Raw genomic sequence first — 18,476 nt, forward strand, 5'->3', positions numbered from 1 at the left:
TTTCCAGCGAGCTAGGAGTAACAGCACAGAACATTACCAGCTCCTGTCAGTAAACAGTGACCCCAGTCCTTGAAATGGAGAGAAGCCTCCATGATCTTTGACACAGGCCCAATTAAAGGGATTGCACAGAAAGGTGGAAACAAAAGATACAAGCCAAGAAATAACACAGCCCTTCAGTACTTTCAAAACAGCATGAAGCCTTTCAGTTGAGTGGATTCCAACCACTTGGATGGGTAGCCTTCCCCACTGGTACTTAGCTAATTGCTTCCATTGGAGCCCTGCATCACAGTAGGATGGGAATAATGCCTATAAATATAATAGCCTCTGATGCGACTCACATTCCCACCTGTGTGACATGCTGCTTTAAAGGTTTCAGAGTAGCAGCCATGTTAGTCTGTATTCGCAAAAAGAAAAGGACGACTTGTGGCACCTTAGAGACTAACAAATTCATTTAAGCATAAGCTTTCGTGAGCTACAGCTCTCTTCACCAAATGCATCCGATGAAGTGAGCTGTAGCTCACGAAAGCTTATGCTCAAATAAATGTGTTAGTCTCTAAGGTGCCACAAGTACTCCTTTTCTTTATGCTGGTTTAAAGTTAGACTGAGAATGACTACAGGAGACGTTTTCAAGGCCAACAGAGCCAGTGAAAAGATTAGAAGTGCTTACTTTACAGAGGAGACGACACAGAGCAAACATGTTAACAATACACAAAACATCGAGTAGTCTGGACAAGGAGGATTGACTGGACACTGCTACCAACCCTCTCAAACATTTTAGATGGGGAAAGTGAGGCCATGAGGGGACGTGCCCATGGTCACTCAGCTAATCAGTGTCAGAACCAGGAACAGAACTCTGGTCTCCTGATTTGTGGAATGGGAAAAGCAGTAGCCCTTAAACAACCCAAAGCAGCACTGAACAATGCAAATACCATCACAGGAAACACAAGCTGGTAGGAGAATTCCAGAGTAGCACCAACAAGTTACTAAGAGTGGTGGTGGGGGTAGACACAGAAGAGGTTTTTCCAATCACAGAACAGCCTTTTCAAAAAAAAAAAAAAAACAAAAAAAAAACAAAAAACAAAACCCCAAAACTAAGTTTGATGAGAAATTGTCACCGTTGTGGATATTCTCTTTTCTAAACACCTTTCCATGACATCATTCATTTCTCAAAGACGTTTTCTAAATTACTGAAACTCCTCATTGACCAAATCCCAGTTTTCAGTAACAAAACAGTGTTTTTCATAAACGACAAATGTCTATCGCAGTTTCAAAAGCTATTGCAAAATAATAAAAAAAAGAGGGGGACCCCTCCAACTTTGAACCTGTGAAACAGGAACCATTTTGAGCAGTCGTGTTCCCTTCGTTTGGCCAGCTCTACTTATTACTCGTTAGAATTTAGCCAGCTCTTAACCCTCTGATTTATGCAGATTTCTTGGTTTTATTGTTATTTAGTGAATTCCAAGTCAAAAAACGCTTACTGTACAAAGCTGCCAGTGTTTGGGGAGTGAACCTGCCCCAAAGACATACAATATTATCTGATGCTCTAGAACAAAGTTCAAACAGTTCCATATTTTAAAACCCTAAAACACAATTTAACTCCCCCCGCCCCATGTCTGGCTTGGAAATAACCTTACAAAGAATAAGGAAGCCAGGCAGTGGTGAGGGGGAACCCCCACCCCCCATTTACATCAATAATTAGATACAAGGCTTGAAAAACATGCCACAGAAGTTTTAATGGCATGTGGTCAGAACCATGCTTCTCTCTCTCCCCCCCCCTCCAAAAAGCCAGGAACCCCAGCAGCACAGAGCCACTCACTCAATACTGACCCAGAAGGGAAGGCAGCCACCTAGCTGAATTGCCAGCACCACCCTCCTGACAGATCTAGGCCAGGGGTTCTCACAACAAATATTTTGCTGGCCTCGAGTGAGGCCACCAACTCTTGCTGGTGGCCACTCTGACAATTTTTTCCTAAAATACTTAATTAACTTTAGGAAAAAAAATAAATAAATATGCACATATACATGTCCAAATTATTGTAATTTATTTATGTAGGGGTTTGTTTTTTTTTGCAGACTCAATAATAAAAATAATATACAGTTGTCCCTATTCTTTACTGGACCTAAACAGAAGAGAAACACAAAAGGTGCTTTGCGTGTTTTGCTTCTTTGGGTCGATTTTTTTTTTTTTTTTTTTTAAAAAGACTTGCTAGCTAGTAAGTCTGCTATTGTGAAAAGTGATGTTCGTATTTTTGTTAATATCACTTTTCACAGCAGACTTACTCAGCCCCAGCAAGCTGAGGAACAAATTAAACCCTGGATGGGGAGGTGGGTAAGGAGGCAGGATGGCCGGGGCGATGGAGGACTGGATGGGGAGTTGGAAGCGAAGGTCAGGGCAATGGGGGTGAGTCTGGGGTTGGAGCCTGGAATCCTGCTGCACGGGTGAGCAGGGCGGGATCCAGGGACAATGTGGGGGGGGGGGTGAGCCCAGGGCCAGAGCCTGAAGCCCTGCGACTGGGGGACAGAGCCTGCTGCTGCCGCATGGCCAGAGCCTGCCGCCCACCACCCCAGGGCTGAAGCCCAAAGCCCAAGCCCCACTGCCCCCAAGAAGGTGGAGAACTCACACTGGTTGCCTGCTCCTAGTGTTCATGGCTCTAGAAGGGGGCAGGGACCAACCCCTGCTGGCAACCCTGGGGGAGGGGCCTTTGCTTTGTTCTCCCTCCCTCCCAGAATCACCATCCAGGAGGCTGTGGCTGCAAGAAAAGCCCCCACGGTGGCCACATTTGAGAAACGCTGATCTAGGCCTTAATTAAAGGTTTCCCAGCCATATGATGCTGCTCTGCCCAGGTTAGGGGGTCAAAGTCTCAGGCAAGTCTCTCTTCACAATAAAGGATCTAAGCATGCAATAGATCCAACTTCTAGGATACAGAATTGGAACATTTTCCCGCCCCCTCAAAACCAGGAAAATGTAACATGCTGTCCACATAGTGCAGTGACATTATGGGCTGTTTCTAGGAAGCCAAGAATTTCATTCACTGATGCAAGTGCTACTTAACACAGACCTGGGTTCTGTTCCCAGCTTTGCCACGAAGTCACTTTCCCTCTATGCGCCTCCTTCCCCAACCTGTAAAATGCAGAGACTACTTACCCTTCCTTTGTCATAGTGCTTTGAGATCTATGGCTGTATATTTATAAGCAGGACCATTTAGAAGGGAGAAATGTTTTGAAGGTGCTACTGCTACAGGATAGGATCCCAAGGGAGACACCTAAAAATGAGGAGGAAAACCGGCTACATTTGTTGCAGCGTGAGTTTTGATGTCAAGAGATCCCTCATTCCTGATCTGGGTCTCTCGTTTTCAGAGTTACACAGCTCTGCCATCTCAACCCCCCTGACATTAATCGTGTGCTGCTGGACTGTATGTTCTTCCCTATCCCCCTGGAGATCTAAACCTGGGAGAGAAGTGGGGCCACAAACAGGCAAAACTATTTTCCTCTTTGCATCTCCATTATCTCGCCAAAATAAAACCCGCACGACGGAGTGGGTGGAGGGGAGAATATCTTCGTGCATTTGAGAATTTCTGTGCCTGGTTTCTGCCCAATTCGCCGCCAAACCACAGAGTCATTACATTGCAATGACTAGATGAGCAATGAGTGAGAAGCAGAGCTCCCTTCGACACTGTGGGAGCCTTCCATGGAACCAGGATCCTTGGAGCAGGAATCGATCCATTTCACCAATTAAACCATTACTAACTGTACTGGAGCCACAGAGCGCCTAGAGCCGTCGCTGCTAAGCTGGCGGCAGTGGAAGCCTTTGGCCATATCCTTCCATCCAGGGAACGCCAGCAGATGAGACAAAAGAAAACAAAGCGCTCATTTCTAGCAGGAGTGGAGCACATCAAAACTTTTTCCTCTTTTGTTTTAGTTTTAGCAGCTTGAATCCTGAACGTTTTCCCATTTCGTGACCTTCAGTATCAGCAGCACACGCTATTGTTTTTCCCTCCACAGATGCTCAAAAACAGGAGCAGCCCCAGGAGTAGATTTACAAAAGAAGGATAAATGCCCAGGGAAAGAGGGGTCATGCGTGATGTCCCCCTCTAGAAACCTTACACACCCACAAGAAGGTATAAATAACTATAAATTTATTAGTAGAGCAAAACCATTTGACAATCACACAGGAGATCTGGACGTATTAATACAATATATACACACACATACACACACACACGTACGTATGGGATACAGTCTTAACACACAGAGAGCAGTGTTAAAGGCACTGCAAGCCACACAGAAGCCTCATCGCTCACGAGTACAATCTCACACAGCCCTGCTAATTCACAGGCACGGAGTCACAACCATAGGTTATGCGGATCCACCTATAACCTCACCCCATCAGAGACTGTGGGTGGGCCAACAAGCCCTCTGCTACTGACCCGGCTCCACTGCACCGAAGAACTGCCCCTGAAAAGAAATCAGATCCATGGATCATATAAAACTTTAGAGACAAGCACCTGGAGTTAGGTGTTAGAAATCCACCTTGGGGTTCTGGCAAAGGGAATCGCTCTCAGAGGTCTAGGGACATTGGGAGACTCAGTTCCTGGATGTCTGTAATGCGCTTTAAGATGGCCAGCAGGGAACATGCATGGCAGGAACAAAGTGGATCCCAAATCACAAGAGACGCTCAAGTTGCCAGAACCCAAGACGGAGTGGTAGCCCAAAATTCATACTTGCCTGTCCTTATTGCATCTCTATGGGCTGTCTGCATATACAGGAACAGAAATCTTCCTGCGAGTTAACTCAGCGTGTCACAACTTGATCAAGAATAGTTAACATTCAAGGTTAAGGTTTTTGCATCATTAGTTAACACCCAGTTACCAGCTGCAGTCCTGGGTTGACTGCAATGCCCGAAGGAAATAAAAAAGTGCTCTTCTCCTCGCCAAAAACATCTCGCAGGCAAGTTATTCCAGCGGAGAGCCAGGAGATTGTGCCAACCCATTGTCACAGGCCACTTTTGTCCTCATCCATCCTCCAGTTTTTCCCCTTTATTTTTCACTTTCATCAGCACCAACTCCTCCAGAAGCCACATGGCAACCCAGCGCTGAGCACACACATTAGCACCCAGCTCTAAGAGGGACAACCTCGCTCCGCATCATGCCCCTACACAATCACTGAATATGGGACCAAGATCAGACAACTGATCCCAGGGCACAGGTACAAGTAGATCGTACCCATCATGGTGAAGCCAGGATATCCTTCCACCTTGAGAGCTACAGCGTGACAGCCCCACAGGCAGTAGTAGGAACAACCATTTAAGGAGAGATTGAAGTTTTTTAAATTCCATCTTCACAGTGTCAGTGTGCATCACGATACACCACTACCTGACCATTTCTACCACATGAACCCTTTAGGGCCCTCCACTAAGTTACTACCAAGATTTGCCTTGACAGCGTCAATGGACATAATTTATTGGAGAAACTGCAACTCCTCAGGCTATGTCTACATTACCGCGGTAAATGGATCTATGTTGCACAACTCCAGCTATGTGAATAATGTAGCTGGTGTCGACGTAGCTTAGGTTAACTTACTGCAGTGTCTACACCGCCCTGGGTCAACACTCTCCCGTTGACTTACCTTACTCCTCTTGTTCCTGGTGGAGTACCGGGATTGATCGGAGACCGCTCTGCCATCAATTTAGTGGGACTTGACCTAAACCCATTAAATCAACCCCCAGTGCATCCATTGCCGGAGCATCAAACCCACGGTAGCGTAGACAGTCTCAGGCTAGCGCCTGTTTTACAGCTATGCTGACCAGTCTCCTCTTAGCTCCGCAACCTCAGTTTCCTACACAGGAGCATTGGGACACACTTTCCCCATACTTTGTTGCCAACATCCCCGCATGCAAGGCTAAACTGACATGCCCAGGATGGAACTGACCCTAAAAGAGAATGAGGAACAGGGCTGCGCAAATCCTTTCCTAGCTTTGGCTGTGCCACTCAGGGCCATGGCTCTGTAGACTGCAATTGAGTTAGTTGCTCAAATCCCACTGGAATTCAATGGAACTGAGCACCTCACCCATCAGGTTCCTTTAAAATCCCCACCATTAGAGGTCTTCAAGTAAATGAGAACTACCACTGGTCTCCGAAAGGTATTTATTTTAAAGAAATCCATTATAGAAAAATAATCAAAAGGGAAAAAGGTACCATCCTTTACAAAGAGCAAAGCCAACGTAAGAGGTGCAAAGCAAACCTAGGTGGTTATAAAAAGATAATCCCCAAAGACTGCTGAACAGCACACAAGAGACATGGGGAGGGAGAAAATAAAGATGTCAAGGCCTCCTGTGGCTATGCTGAAGGAAGGGAAACAGGAAAAGGGCGGAGGACAGAAAGAGATGGATAAGAAGGACTTTCTCCTTCCTGGAGGCAAATACACAGCTATGAAGAACTGAGCACATTAGCTATTAAGCTATTGTGCCCGGCTTTCTGCGCTCAGGGAAACTAAACTCATCGGTGAACAATATTTTATCAAGGCTGAGTTAAAGCTGGCCGGGACTGTTAGCAGGAGTATCTTTTGAAACCAGAGTGTGGGGCTACGGATACCCCAGCCGTGTCTCTCTATAAACGTCAGAATGGAAGAGAAAGGAAGTGCAACACAGATACAGAGTTTAACACGTTTTACCCCATAGAGGCTTTGGCCACATTTGCTCTTTGGTTTGAAAATAAAATGTCAACTGAAAACAGTCAATAGCAGATGAGCCCTTCCGCCCTGTAGGATAGCGTCATCATAACCCGCTTTGGAAAAGCGGCCACTGTATCAGCTTCCTGAGCCCCCCCAGGAGCAGAACCGGGGGGGGGGGGTTTCTCTAGCAAGATCATGTTCTACTATTTCTACCATTTACTCCAGTTTAAAAAACAAAAACAAAAAACCTGACTCTGAAAGGCACAGCAATGTAAACCAACCCTCTTTTCCCCAACCTAAACATCTTCAAGGGAACAGCTTTTAGTTAAACAATTTTCTTTACCTAATAAAAATCCAGGGCTATAACATCAGTTCTACCACATAACTTGTCCCCACCCTGCCCTCATCCCAGGAACAGCATTTGAACACTCCCAATCAAAGGTATGGCCACGTACACCTGATTAGTAATCTGCTCCTGCAACAGATGCTGTCATCGGCCGTTAGGGCAACCAGCTTTAAGTGGAACTGGACTGCACTGTTACCAAACAGAACAAGCCAGCTGTAGTCCTGAAGTCACACATAGAATCACAGAAGTGTAAGGCTGGAAGGGACCTCAAGAGGTCATCTAATGCAGCCCCCTGGGCAGAGGCAGGAGCAAGTAAACCTAGGCCATACCTGATAGGTATTTGTCCAACCTGTTCTTAAAAACTCTTACAACCTCCCTTGGAAGCCTATTCCAGAGCTTAATTTCCCTTATAGTTAGGAAGTTTTTCCTAATAGCTAACCTAAATCTCCCTTGCTGCAGATCAAGCCCATTACTTCTTGTCCTACCTGCAGCGGACATGGAGAACAACTGGTCTCCATCCTCTTTATAGCAGCCCTTAACATATTTGAAGACTCGAATCCCTCCTCAGTCCTTCAAGACTAAACATGCCCAGTCTGTTTAACCTTTCTTCATACGTCAGGTTTTCTGTACAGTTTATCATTTTTGTTGCTCTCCCCTGGACTCTCTCCAATTTGTCCACGTCTTTCCTAAAGTGTGGTGCCCAGACCTGGACACAGTGCTCCAGCTGGGACCTAACCAGTGCCGAGTAGAACAGGGACAGTTACCTCCTGTGTCTTACACGTGAGACTCCTGTTAGTACACCCCAGAATGAGATCAGCCTTTTTTGCAGCTGCATCACACAGTTGACTCATTCAATGTTGTGATGTGCTATAACCCTCAAATCCTTTCCTACAGTACTGTCACCTCTCCATTTACCAACTGTTAGGGCTCCTGGGATGTATCTACACTACCTCAGAGAGCTAGGTAACAGCCCTGGGTGTGACTAGACCTGAGAAATGCATGCCTCTAGCTTGCAGGGTTGCAGCTATGAACTGCATTTCCACAGATTGGACATAGATTGAAGAGATCTTGGGCCTGGTTCTAAGACCCCTTTATGGTGCTCTGGCAGCATGAAGGTGCCTTAAAGTGGGTGGAAATGAATAGCCCCCATGCAAAGGGCCTCCCCAGCCACTCCTGAACAAGTCTAACATTCCTGTAACACTGGCATCAGGGGCAAGCTTCTGATGTGTATCACTAGCTATTTACTTCACAAATGAAGAGTCTCTGGCAACTACAGTCATACATCAGCATCCTCCATCCCTTAAATGCGTAAATAAGTGTTCCCTTCTCAGAAAAGGGCCAGATCTCACAACTGCACAGTACAAGCCATCCTCTCCACCCCCTTCCAGTTCATCACCAACCATCCCTGTTTTGGGGACTAGCTTAGACACAACTCACACAGCAGGAAAGACAGAACTGCTGTCTTCTGCCACTGCTGAGTTCAGCTGCCCACTCCAGCGCTGAGCAGCCAGGGTACCAGCTACACGCTGGGCTGCCTAGCTCCCTGCTCCCGCCCTGAACAGTTCAGCAGCTCATAGATTTTCTGGCTGGAGCAGACAGCTAAACACAGCATGAGACAGCACCAGAGCCAGCAGGGAATGCAATGAGGGTTAGCCTGGGTTCACATATTTCTAAATTGGCTACAAAAACCAGGGAGAGGTACTGAGCTGAGAACAGATCCTTCGCATCCAGAGCTAGCTGGTGCTCTGAAGCGGATGGGACAGAGACCAGAGTGGGCGCAGAGGAAGAGTGGAAACTATCTTGCTAATAAAAGTAGTACTGCTGATATGCAACAGGAGAGGAGCCTTTATATCAGACAATTTATCTCCCTACTTGAAAGGGGTTAGGAGACTGTAGATGCCACACCACTGCTGCCTACTATACATTCATATCTGCTTTTACAGCACCCCTCTTATCTCTTGTGGAGGGTGTAGTATTTGCCACCCATAATAAGTCTATTGTTTGCTGTTTAACTATAGTAGAATCTCATTAATCCACTTTTTGGTCTCTCCACAGCCAAGTTCAATACAGTAGCTGACAGAACACTAAGAATCATAGAATCTCAGGGTTGGAAGGGACCTCAGGAGGTCATCTCGTCCAACCCCTGCTCAAAGCAGGGCCAATCCCCAATTTTTGCCCCAGATCCCCAAATGGCCCCCTCAAGGATTGAGCTCACAACCCTGGGTTTAGCAGGCCAATGCTCAAATCACTGAGCTATCCCTCCCCATAAGAGCAAGGTCTGCTACTCTATCTCAGTGGTGCAGTTTACTGCAGAACATTTACCTGTAGGTTCTGAACTATCAATGCTTCTGGCTGTCAAAACAAAACGAGGGAGGACGCTGGGAGCCATTCTTGATTTTTAAGCGTGTTTACCATCTTATGAGCCAATTCACCAGCATTGGTGGTTCCCAATGGTGTCCCAAAGGCATTGGTGCAAAACGCTCTGCAGCTGGAACAAAAATAGTCTCTATAGCCAAGTGTATTGCATGTTGAACAATTTGGTTCTTTAGTTCTCCCCCCACATCCTGAATTTCCATTAACAATGTCCCCTCCAATGCCCCCTTTCCCTGACTCCCTCAATCTTACTCACTTATAAAGACAACCTGAACAAGATTAGCTTTTCTTGTTTGTGTTTCAGTTTTACTCCTATAGTTAAGGATACACTGAACTCTATATATTAACATCAAAAACCAGCTACCTAGAACTGAATCTCTCTTTTTAAAGATCCAAAATGACATCAAATTAAACTATACAGGATTTCTTTTAATGAATATTAACAAACTGCTTTAAAAAAAAAAGCAAAATGGAAAATAAACGCAGACGGAAAACTTGGTAGAAGTCAGTTCTACATCTCTGAGGCCGCGTGAAATATGAAGAGCACTGACTGAGTCACTCCTTCTGAGGTGCCAGAGGTTCATTTAAACGCCTTAAAGGTGCTCATGAGGAAAACTCAGCCCTGCTGGGACCTGTTCCTTCAACTGTTCCAGCCCCCTGTGGAAATAAGCTCTGATCCTCTTTATGGTGCTGGAAGTGGACACGGAGTGGGGGATCCTTTGAGAGAAAACAGATATGACTTTTACAGGGTTAATGTGGGTTTCTGTCACCCACAATGGAACTTTTATGGCCCTATCCATTTGGGCAGCATGCAGGTAGTCTGACCACCACTGCTCTCACTAGTTACAACCAGAGTGCCCCGAATTCAAACACTAGCCAGCCAAGCTGGTGGCAAGGAAAGGATTTTGGGTAATGCAGCAGGCACTCCTCTGGCCTAGGAAGTGCCAAACTTTAGTTGAACCCTTGGTCGTGAGAAGCCAACAATATTCTGTATACGACAGCTTTTGGGGCTGGATCAACCTTGTCAATTGGGAAAACAGAGGATGGTGATTTTTTTTTTTAAATGGCTCCTGGCTGCAATATAAAGATGCAATTCCCACGAAGGATACAGGTGGGATAAGGGGCCAACAAGAGGGGTGCACAGGCACGCCCAGAAAGGAGAACGTTCATCCCTGACCCTCTGCTAACCTGCCTTTCCCAAGAAGCCAATTACACAGGAGAGAATGAATTCTCCCCTACTCACTGTCTGATCGGAATAAAGAGGTCATGCCCCAAAAGATCACAATTTAATGCCACAGAATTTGGGAGGTTCAATTACAATCCCAAATCCTCAAACCCATTTCTAAACAAACTTCTCTTTTGCTGATTTTTTTTTCAAGTTGTATTTTAATAGTAGTGTTTTCCCTAACCCGTAGTGTTTTACTGCTGATCCCACTCGGTGACCTCTCGATTTCAGCACAGAGCCCCCTGAGGCTGGGATTGTATGCCCCTCCAAGTGCATCACTGAGCAGCACTATAAGAGAAGGGCTTGCGTTGGCAGCAGTTTTAAAGACTTAATAGCAGAGCTATGCCTCAAGACAGCTGAACTCTTAGGAAATTCAGAGACTCTCCCCAGGTGAGCAGCTTGCAAACTTAAGGTCCTCAGCCAATTCTAGAACCAGGAGTACTGGAGATCTAGAGGATTGACCTAGCCAAATACCGTGCAGCATTCATATAACCCTTAGACTGCATCAGAGTTACTGGGGGTCAGGTGAGAGGGAAAGGATCCTTTGCAGACTTCTACAGCCAGCAAAGACTGGAAAAGCAGCAATGGACTTAGTACATTTGGAGCACAGCAGTCCTGATGCTGTTCCCTCCTGCTCACTCTAATGAGAAAAATGTCTGGGGAGCTCCAAGGGCCATTTGGTCAGCCAGTGCTACTGACTCAAAACTGCCTTTAAGCAACTTAACTGTATTCGGACTAACAAGCAGGAAGGCTCCCAAAATGGAAGCCTAGTGTTTCACTGCCTGGGGAGAAAGTCGTGCCTGGGTCTGGCTTGTTCCTGAGCCTCTATGAAGGCCGGGGACACTCAGCCGGCTCTCTCAGGGAACCTCGTTACTAGGGGATGTGTGTAAAGCGCTACAGTCCCCGAGGGCAGCTGAGCAGAGACCTGCAAACTCACGTCCCTTTGAACTGCAGGTGCAGTGTGAACTACAATCCAGAAAAGGACAAGCAGGTACATGATTTGCTTTCACTATTTCCTCCCCTTCTCCTCCACCCCCCTGGACTCTTCACACATTGTCCAGCAGATCAGTAAGACACTAATACAGGTGGAATAGAACAAAGAGGCCAGAGCACTGTCAACCAGGCCAGCAGCCCATCTCCCACTGCCCCACCTATGTACGGGTATCGATCCTGTATGCTCAGGAAAGGGACGCGGGTGGGCGAGGAGGTTTGCATGCACCCCGGAGCCTGCCGAGGAGGCTCACGGCAAGCAAGCCGCCACCTGGTACGCCCCCTCAGTAGAGTGCTGGACACTGTGCTCCTGCAGCAAGCCCAAGTCCAGGAACCTCTCCCCGCACCACATGCACTTGTACTGCTGCTCCCGGGCGTGCACGCTGTGGTGCTTGTTGAGGTGCTCGCGCTGCTTGAAGGCCTTCTCGCACGATGGGCACTTGTAAGGCTTCTCGCCCGTGTGCACACGCCGGTGCCGCTGCAGGTCTGAAGCATATTTGAACCGCTTCTCGCAGTCGGGGCACTTGAGGGGCTTCTCACGCACCGGGTCACAGCGGTGCTGCACAAACTCCGAGGAGGAGAAGAAGCGTCTCTCGCACAGCGTGCACTTGAGCGGCTTCTCGGCGCAGTGCGACAGCTGGTGCTTCTGTAGGGCAGAGGACCTCTTGTAGGACTTGTTGCACACTGTGCACTTGAAAGGTCGCTCAGCATTCTGCACGCACTTGTGCCGCAGCAGCTCCGAGGATTGGTTGAAGCCCTTCTGGCACACATTGCACTTGAACAGGTTCTCTATGCCATGCACGTGTTGGTGATAGACCAGGTGCGAGGGCTGCACGAAGCCCTTCTCACACAGGTTGCACTTGAAGGGCTCCTCCACCTTGTGGGTGCGGCGGTGGCGCATGAGTGCGTACTGCTGCTTGAAGCTCATCTGGCACAGGTCGCACTTAAAGGGGCGCTCCTCGCTGTGCGTGCGCTCGTGCTGCCGCAGGTCGGAGGGGCGCTTGAAAGACTTGTGGCACTCGCCGCAGCGGAAGGGGCGCTCCCCGCTGGGCGTGCACTGGTGGTGCAACAGCTCCGATGACTCCTTGAAGTGCAGCTCACAGACACTGCACTTGAAAAGGTGCTCGCCCGAGTGAGCGTACATGTGGCGCACCAGGTGCGAGCGGTGCTTGAAGGTCTTCTCGCACACCGTGCACTTGTACGGCCGCTCCGAGCTGTGCGTCCGCTTGTGGTGCACCAGGTGCGACGACTGACTGAAGCTCTTGTCGCACAGGGTGCACTTGTAAGGTTTCTCTCCGGTGTGGATGCGCTCGTGCCGCGAGAGCTCTGACAGGTGTTTGAAGGTCTTCTGGCAAATGGAGCAGCTGTAGGGCTTCTCCAATGAGTCAAGGGCTTGGGAGTGCTCCACCTCGGGCGGCTTGTAGGTCTTCTCACAGATGGAGCACTTCACGGCGCTGCCGTTGTGCACGTTGTGGTGCTGCGCTAGGGAGGTCAGCAGGGAGAAGCCCATCTTGCAGACCCCACACACGAAGGGCTTCTGTTCCACCTGGATGCACTGGTGCTCAAGTAGATCAGTAGCCTGGTGGAAGATCTTCAGACACTGAGTGCACTGGAAGGAGCGGTCGTGCCCTGGCAGACACTGGTGCTCATGTGGGTTGGACAGGTGAGTAAGGTCGTGACCGCACACACCGCATTTGTGGGATGGCTCACCAGCCTGGATCGGAGGGTGCTGGTGATGCTGCGGATTGGGGTCTGGTTGGAGCAGGATGCCGTAGACAGCGCAACCCAGAGGGTTCTCAGCCGTGCTCGAAGGGATCGAGTGCTCCGAGAGTGCTGCTGTCCCGGCGTGATGTTGTTGCTGTTGTGGTTGCTGCTGTGGTTGCTGCCAGCTTTCTGACATGCTTGGGAAAAAGAAATGGGGTTTTAGCAGACACAGCTTCAGCTTCTCGGTCGAGGGGATCAATTCAGAGGATACTGATTCCCAGCAGCTGGTCCTGAACTGGGGGTGGGGAATCCAGCCCACACTCTAGATCTCAGGATCAAATGAAAAGCACTCCTTCTCAAGTTTTTTGGATAAACTAAATGGAAACCAGAAGCAAAAAAAAAAAAAAAAAAAAAAGTATCTTGAAGACAACAGGAGGCCCTTGTCCGTGTTGACCCGATGCATTCACGATGGCAAAGGTGAGGAACACACTCCAAGGAACAATTCTGCAAGGAAAGAAGACAGCTCACATCAGTTCCCACAGGTAAGCAAGACAACTGTGTGTTCGACCCTAGTCTAACCCACGGATCAGACTAAAAAATAATCTATTATACCTATTCTATCCAAGCCACACTTGCGCAAAAAAAGGGGAAAACTAACCAAACCAGGAGGAACACATACAGTCTAGGCCAAATTTTACCTAGGACCAGAAGGGACCAAGTCCTGCCCCGACAGCCACACTCCCATTAGACAGACTTTGTCCTAATGACTGGCAGCCTTGTTTTTTGGCTCCCTGCATTTTCAATCAAGTGTGGTGGCCCAGAAAGGGAGGCAGGTGTACATGTGGCTGTGGCTGTTTCAGTTTACAGAGAGTCTGGGGATTCTTTTGCCTCCATTTGGGGCACAGATTGAGACTATCTAATGACCTGTCACCATCTCTCTCCTAAATTCTCAGCAGAGAAAACTATGTAGTCAACTGGATCAATTTAATCAATGTTTCAATTTCAAATCCCCATGCATTCACTTGTTATGAAACCATTGGCTAGAGACAGCAAAAGCAGATTGCTCGCCAAAAGACAAACCCAACCTTTCTAATTATTTCATGTGAACCTCACTCAAGAGGACATACAGACCCTAGTCCGACTAAAAATACTGCCCTCCACAAACTCATATGAAAAAAATCACCGCACAGGAGTGTGACAGGGTCTGCTGGGATTCAACACACCTACTAAAACCAAAATGTTGTCTCACTTTGTGCAGTCCAAGGAGGTAGATACACACTGCTGTATGCTAAGAGCCAATCAAGTTTTACACCGAAATATAACATCACAAGCAGAGTCTACTCTGATCCAGTTAGGACTGGTTGAGTACTAAAGGCTCACTCGGGGAAACAGTCTCTGATATTTCAGGATTTACTTCCAATCCCCAACTTTGTTAGTGTACCTGACACCACAGCTGTAGAAATGAAACAGCCTCACTAAAGAGGGGATTCAAGTGAATAAGATATCTTCTTATTTTGAGACTAGGAAGAACAAGAGGGCTCCAGGGAAACAACTACTCTACTTATGATGGGCCACATGACATTAACCCATTAGACTAGAGCAAAGTCTTACAGACAGATCACAGCACCCAAAAAAGTGTTTGTAGCCATATAGGTCTTTTAGTGAACGTGGCCAGAGTATGTGATTGGTTGGTTACAGAGATTGCCAAACTGCTGAAGGGAGGATCACTGGAGCCTACAAACTTGTGCGTAAGTTTACTCATTGCCCCCAATGAAAGGTATCACATTTTCTGCCTCACAAAGACGACTCAACCAGAATTGTAACCCTTCCTGATTCGTAACATGGGATTAAGAAAATTTACCTGCTAGTAAGAAGACTAAATCTATTATAGATAGAAGAGAAAGATAGTGAGGTAACAGCGAGTCCCAGGAGCAGGCCAATCCCCTGGCAAGAATTCCACCACCACCTCTAGGGAGGAAGGAGGGTACCGATATTCCTACTGGACCACTATCCCAGGCCCTGCTCAAAAGCTCCATCTTTCATATTAGTTTCCCATTAACAGGCGACTTTGGATTCAGCAGAAACTGATGACTTAGTCTCCCACTCATTGCTGCAACTGTCTCACACATCAGTGATCAGTGGCAAAAAAACAAAAAACAAAAACAAACAAAAAAAGCCACCAAAACTTCAGCTAGCCCACCATGGCATTCAGCTCAGATTGAGCTGCACTATTTTGGTACTCAATAGGATGCTGTTCTAACCAATTTGCCTTTACAATGTTATATTTAATGGTGAACTATTCAGAGAAGCCACCTAACTCTTTACAGCTGGCAGCTTCACTGGGATCTCCCTTTCCAATCCCGCATATTCCACCCTATCCCCAGTTTTAATTTAGAACTATTTATACTAAAAGAATATCTGCAGTTACACTAGCTGGAATAAGACTTTAAGAATAGGTAATCTCATGTTTCAGGGCATAAGCCAACCACTAACTGCCCAGGAAGAAGAAAAACTTCCCCTGTGGGCAGGTTTAATCTATAGTTAGCTGTTATGCAGTCTGATAGATAAGCAGGGACCGCACTCTGGACTATGGCCTGATGCAGTATGGAAACGGCTCGGTAATACCCAAATAAACAAAGCAGTTAGGAAATACCAACCTGGGTATATTGATATAAACAAACAAGTTAATGCAGATGTTCAGTCTGACTCATCCCTTGGTGGGACACAGAAGATGACAACACTTTAATACAGGGGTGGCCAACCTGCAGCTCCGGAGCCAGATGTGTCTCTTCAGAAGTTAATATACGGCTCCTTGTATAGGCCCTGACTCCGGGGCTGGAGCTACAGGCACCAACTTCCCAATGCGCCAGGGGGTGCTCACTGCTCAACCCCTGGCTCTGCCCCCACTCCACTCCTTCCTGTCCCCTCCCCTGAGTCTGCCTTGCCCTTGCTCCCCCCCCCCCGCATGCCATGAAACCGTTGATCAGTGGGGCTGCTGGTGGGTGGAAGGCACTGAAAGCGGGGGGGGGGGGGAAGCTGACGTATTACTGTGGCTCTTTGGCAACGTCCATTGGTAAATTCTGGCTCCCTCTCAGGCTCAGGTTGGCCACCCCTGCTTTAATAAGAGCGTCAGAATGAAAGAGGTACTCTCAAGCTGGAGAAAAGGCTGGCAATGTAGCCATCTGAAACATAATCTGGACCTTCTGCACAATAATTTGCACCTTCTGCGCATCATTTCTCTTGCCTTTTTGTTATGAGGCAATTTGTGTTCTGATCCCCACCTCTCCATTTCAGGCCCAGCTTCACTTCCCGCTCAGCCTCCAAGTCACAATCACAGCACCAAGTCCAACTAAATAACACATCCCAAAGAGAAGAATAACTCCAGAGTGCAGGCCAGGAGCAGAGGCTACATGCAAGAGAGTAGGGCTCAGAATCCAACCCAAGTAGATTCACAGCAGCAAGGGGCAGAGAGGAAATCACAGCACAGGCCTGTGCCTTAATTAAGCGGTCTGTTCCCGCAGGTTTACTCCAGCACAAGCGTTCCTCCGAGTTTCCTGGCATTTGTCATCTGCAGCGTACCCTTAACGTTAATATGCTTATTAAATATGTTTAACAACTCCCCATTAGAAGATACAGCTAGAGCTTCAGACGAAACCAAGCACCCTCAGCTACTACTTGTTCCTCAAAGACCTTTTTACCCTACGATCTAGTAAGCTACCCCACATTCAGCCCTCTATTCAGCTCTCACCCTGGTGGGATCAAAGGAAACCCAGTGCTGACTAGAACAAACTACACCGTTAGGTTATGAAGAACTCACAAGATAGTTAAAATACGTAAAGAGAAGCAGGAAACGCTACAAATACCCCACTGAAAGTCCTCTTTGTAATGAGCATATAAACATGACAGGCTTTAAAAATAAAGCCTCCCCCTCCGTGCCATTCATATTACACCCCCTGTCCAACCAGACCTTAAGGTGAGACATCCAAACCACGAAGTTTAACTTACAGATAAATATATATATATATATATATATATATATATATATATATATATATATATGTGTGTGTGTGTGTGTGTTTCCTTTACTTGGAAGTAAAAACCCTCCTCTTTCCAGACCGTGTCCTACGTGTGAAGCTGGGGACATTTCCAGCTGGGAGGAAGAAAAAATGCAGGGGAAGGGGAAGGGAGAGACACGAGACAAATCTGGGAGTAGAGCTGGGGAGGAGGGAGGAAACAAACAAAAACAGACACAATTAAATAAGCGGACCCTGTCTCAAGGAGGAACCGCTCCCGGGGTGGGAGGAGGAGGAGCGGCAGGGCTCCCCCAGGGACAGGCTGGCCCCGAAGCAGCGGGTCGCGGAACCACACAGCCCCCAGCGCCGGCTGGGGTGGGCAGGGCCGGGGACACCCCCAGGATTTGGGACCCGGCCCCCTAGAGAGGGGAGCGGCGGGGATCCCCCACTGACAGCGGAGGGAGGGGGCAGGGGAAGCCCCACCGGGCCACGGGAAGCCCCACTGTGCCGGGCACCCTCCAGCACTCGGGGCGCGGGAGCCCCGGGTCCGGGGCGAGCCCCCGGCGGGGGGGGGCGGGGAGGCCGCAGGGGGAGGGGCGCCGCCCGGCCCCGGCGCTCCCGGCTCCCCGCTCACCTGCAGGCCGGGCCCGGCGGGGGGTGGGGCGGCCTGTGTCAGCCCGGCTGGGTCCCGGGGGCCGCGGCCTGCGGGCTCCTGCCGATCCCCGAGCTGACGTAGCGGCCGCGGCCGGCGGCGCAAGCCGGAGAACGGGGGCCGAGGCGGAGGCCAGGCGGGCAGCCGGCGGCTCGGCGCTGGGGGCGTCCCGCTGCCGGGTGGGGCCCGCTCGACTCTGGGCGGCGGCTGCGGGCCCCGGGATGGAGGGAGGCGGAGGAGGCGGGGCCGAGGGAGGGGCCGAGGCGGGGGGGGGGGCGGCTTCCCCCGCCGGACCGCGGGGGGAACTGCGCGCCCACACTGCCCCCTGCCGGGGCGCGACGGGAGCTTCCGGGGGCCGCTTACCCCGGGCACCAAGGGGCGGGGAGAGGACTCGGACAGGCGGGGGGGGCCGTGCTGGCCCTGGCCGCGGGGCAGGCGGTTGCCCCCCACGGACTGGGCAGGGGCCACTCTGGGGAAGTCTTGGCCGCGGCCTGATCCCCGGGG

General features: G+C 49.0%; 1 protein-coding gene across 1 annotated transcript; it reads right to left on the reverse strand.

Annotated features, from left to right (window-relative positions):
* Window positions 1–9,667: 9,667 nt before the first annotated feature.
* ZNF319 (zinc finger protein 319) lies at window positions 9,668–18,228 on the reverse strand. Its single transcript, XM_038368175.2, has 2 exons — window positions 17,955–18,228; window positions 9,668–13,811 (listed from the first exon to the last, which is right to left on the reverse strand). Exon 2 carries the CDS (start codon window positions 13,501–13,503, stop codon window positions 11,854–11,856), a length of 1,650 nt encoding a protein of 549 aa, XP_038224103.1. The 5' UTR covers window positions 13,504–13,811; window positions 17,955–18,228; the 3' UTR covers window positions 9,668–11,853.
* Between the last annotated feature and the right edge of the window lie 248 nt (window positions 18,229–18,476).

Source organism: Dermochelys coriacea, chromosome 12 (genome assembly GCF_009764565.3).
Source record: "Dermochelys coriacea isolate rDerCor1 chromosome 12, rDerCor1.pri.v4, whole genome shotgun sequence".
Taxonomy (NCBI): Eukaryota; Metazoa; Chordata; order Testudines; family Dermochelyidae; genus Dermochelys; species Dermochelys coriacea.

Bases quoted from the DNA above. Each gene is read 5' to 3' on its own strand.
- ZNF319 (XM_038368175.2), bottom strand. From the start codon at position 13,503: ATGTCAGAAAGCTGGCAGCAACCACAGCAGCAACCACAACAGCAACAA.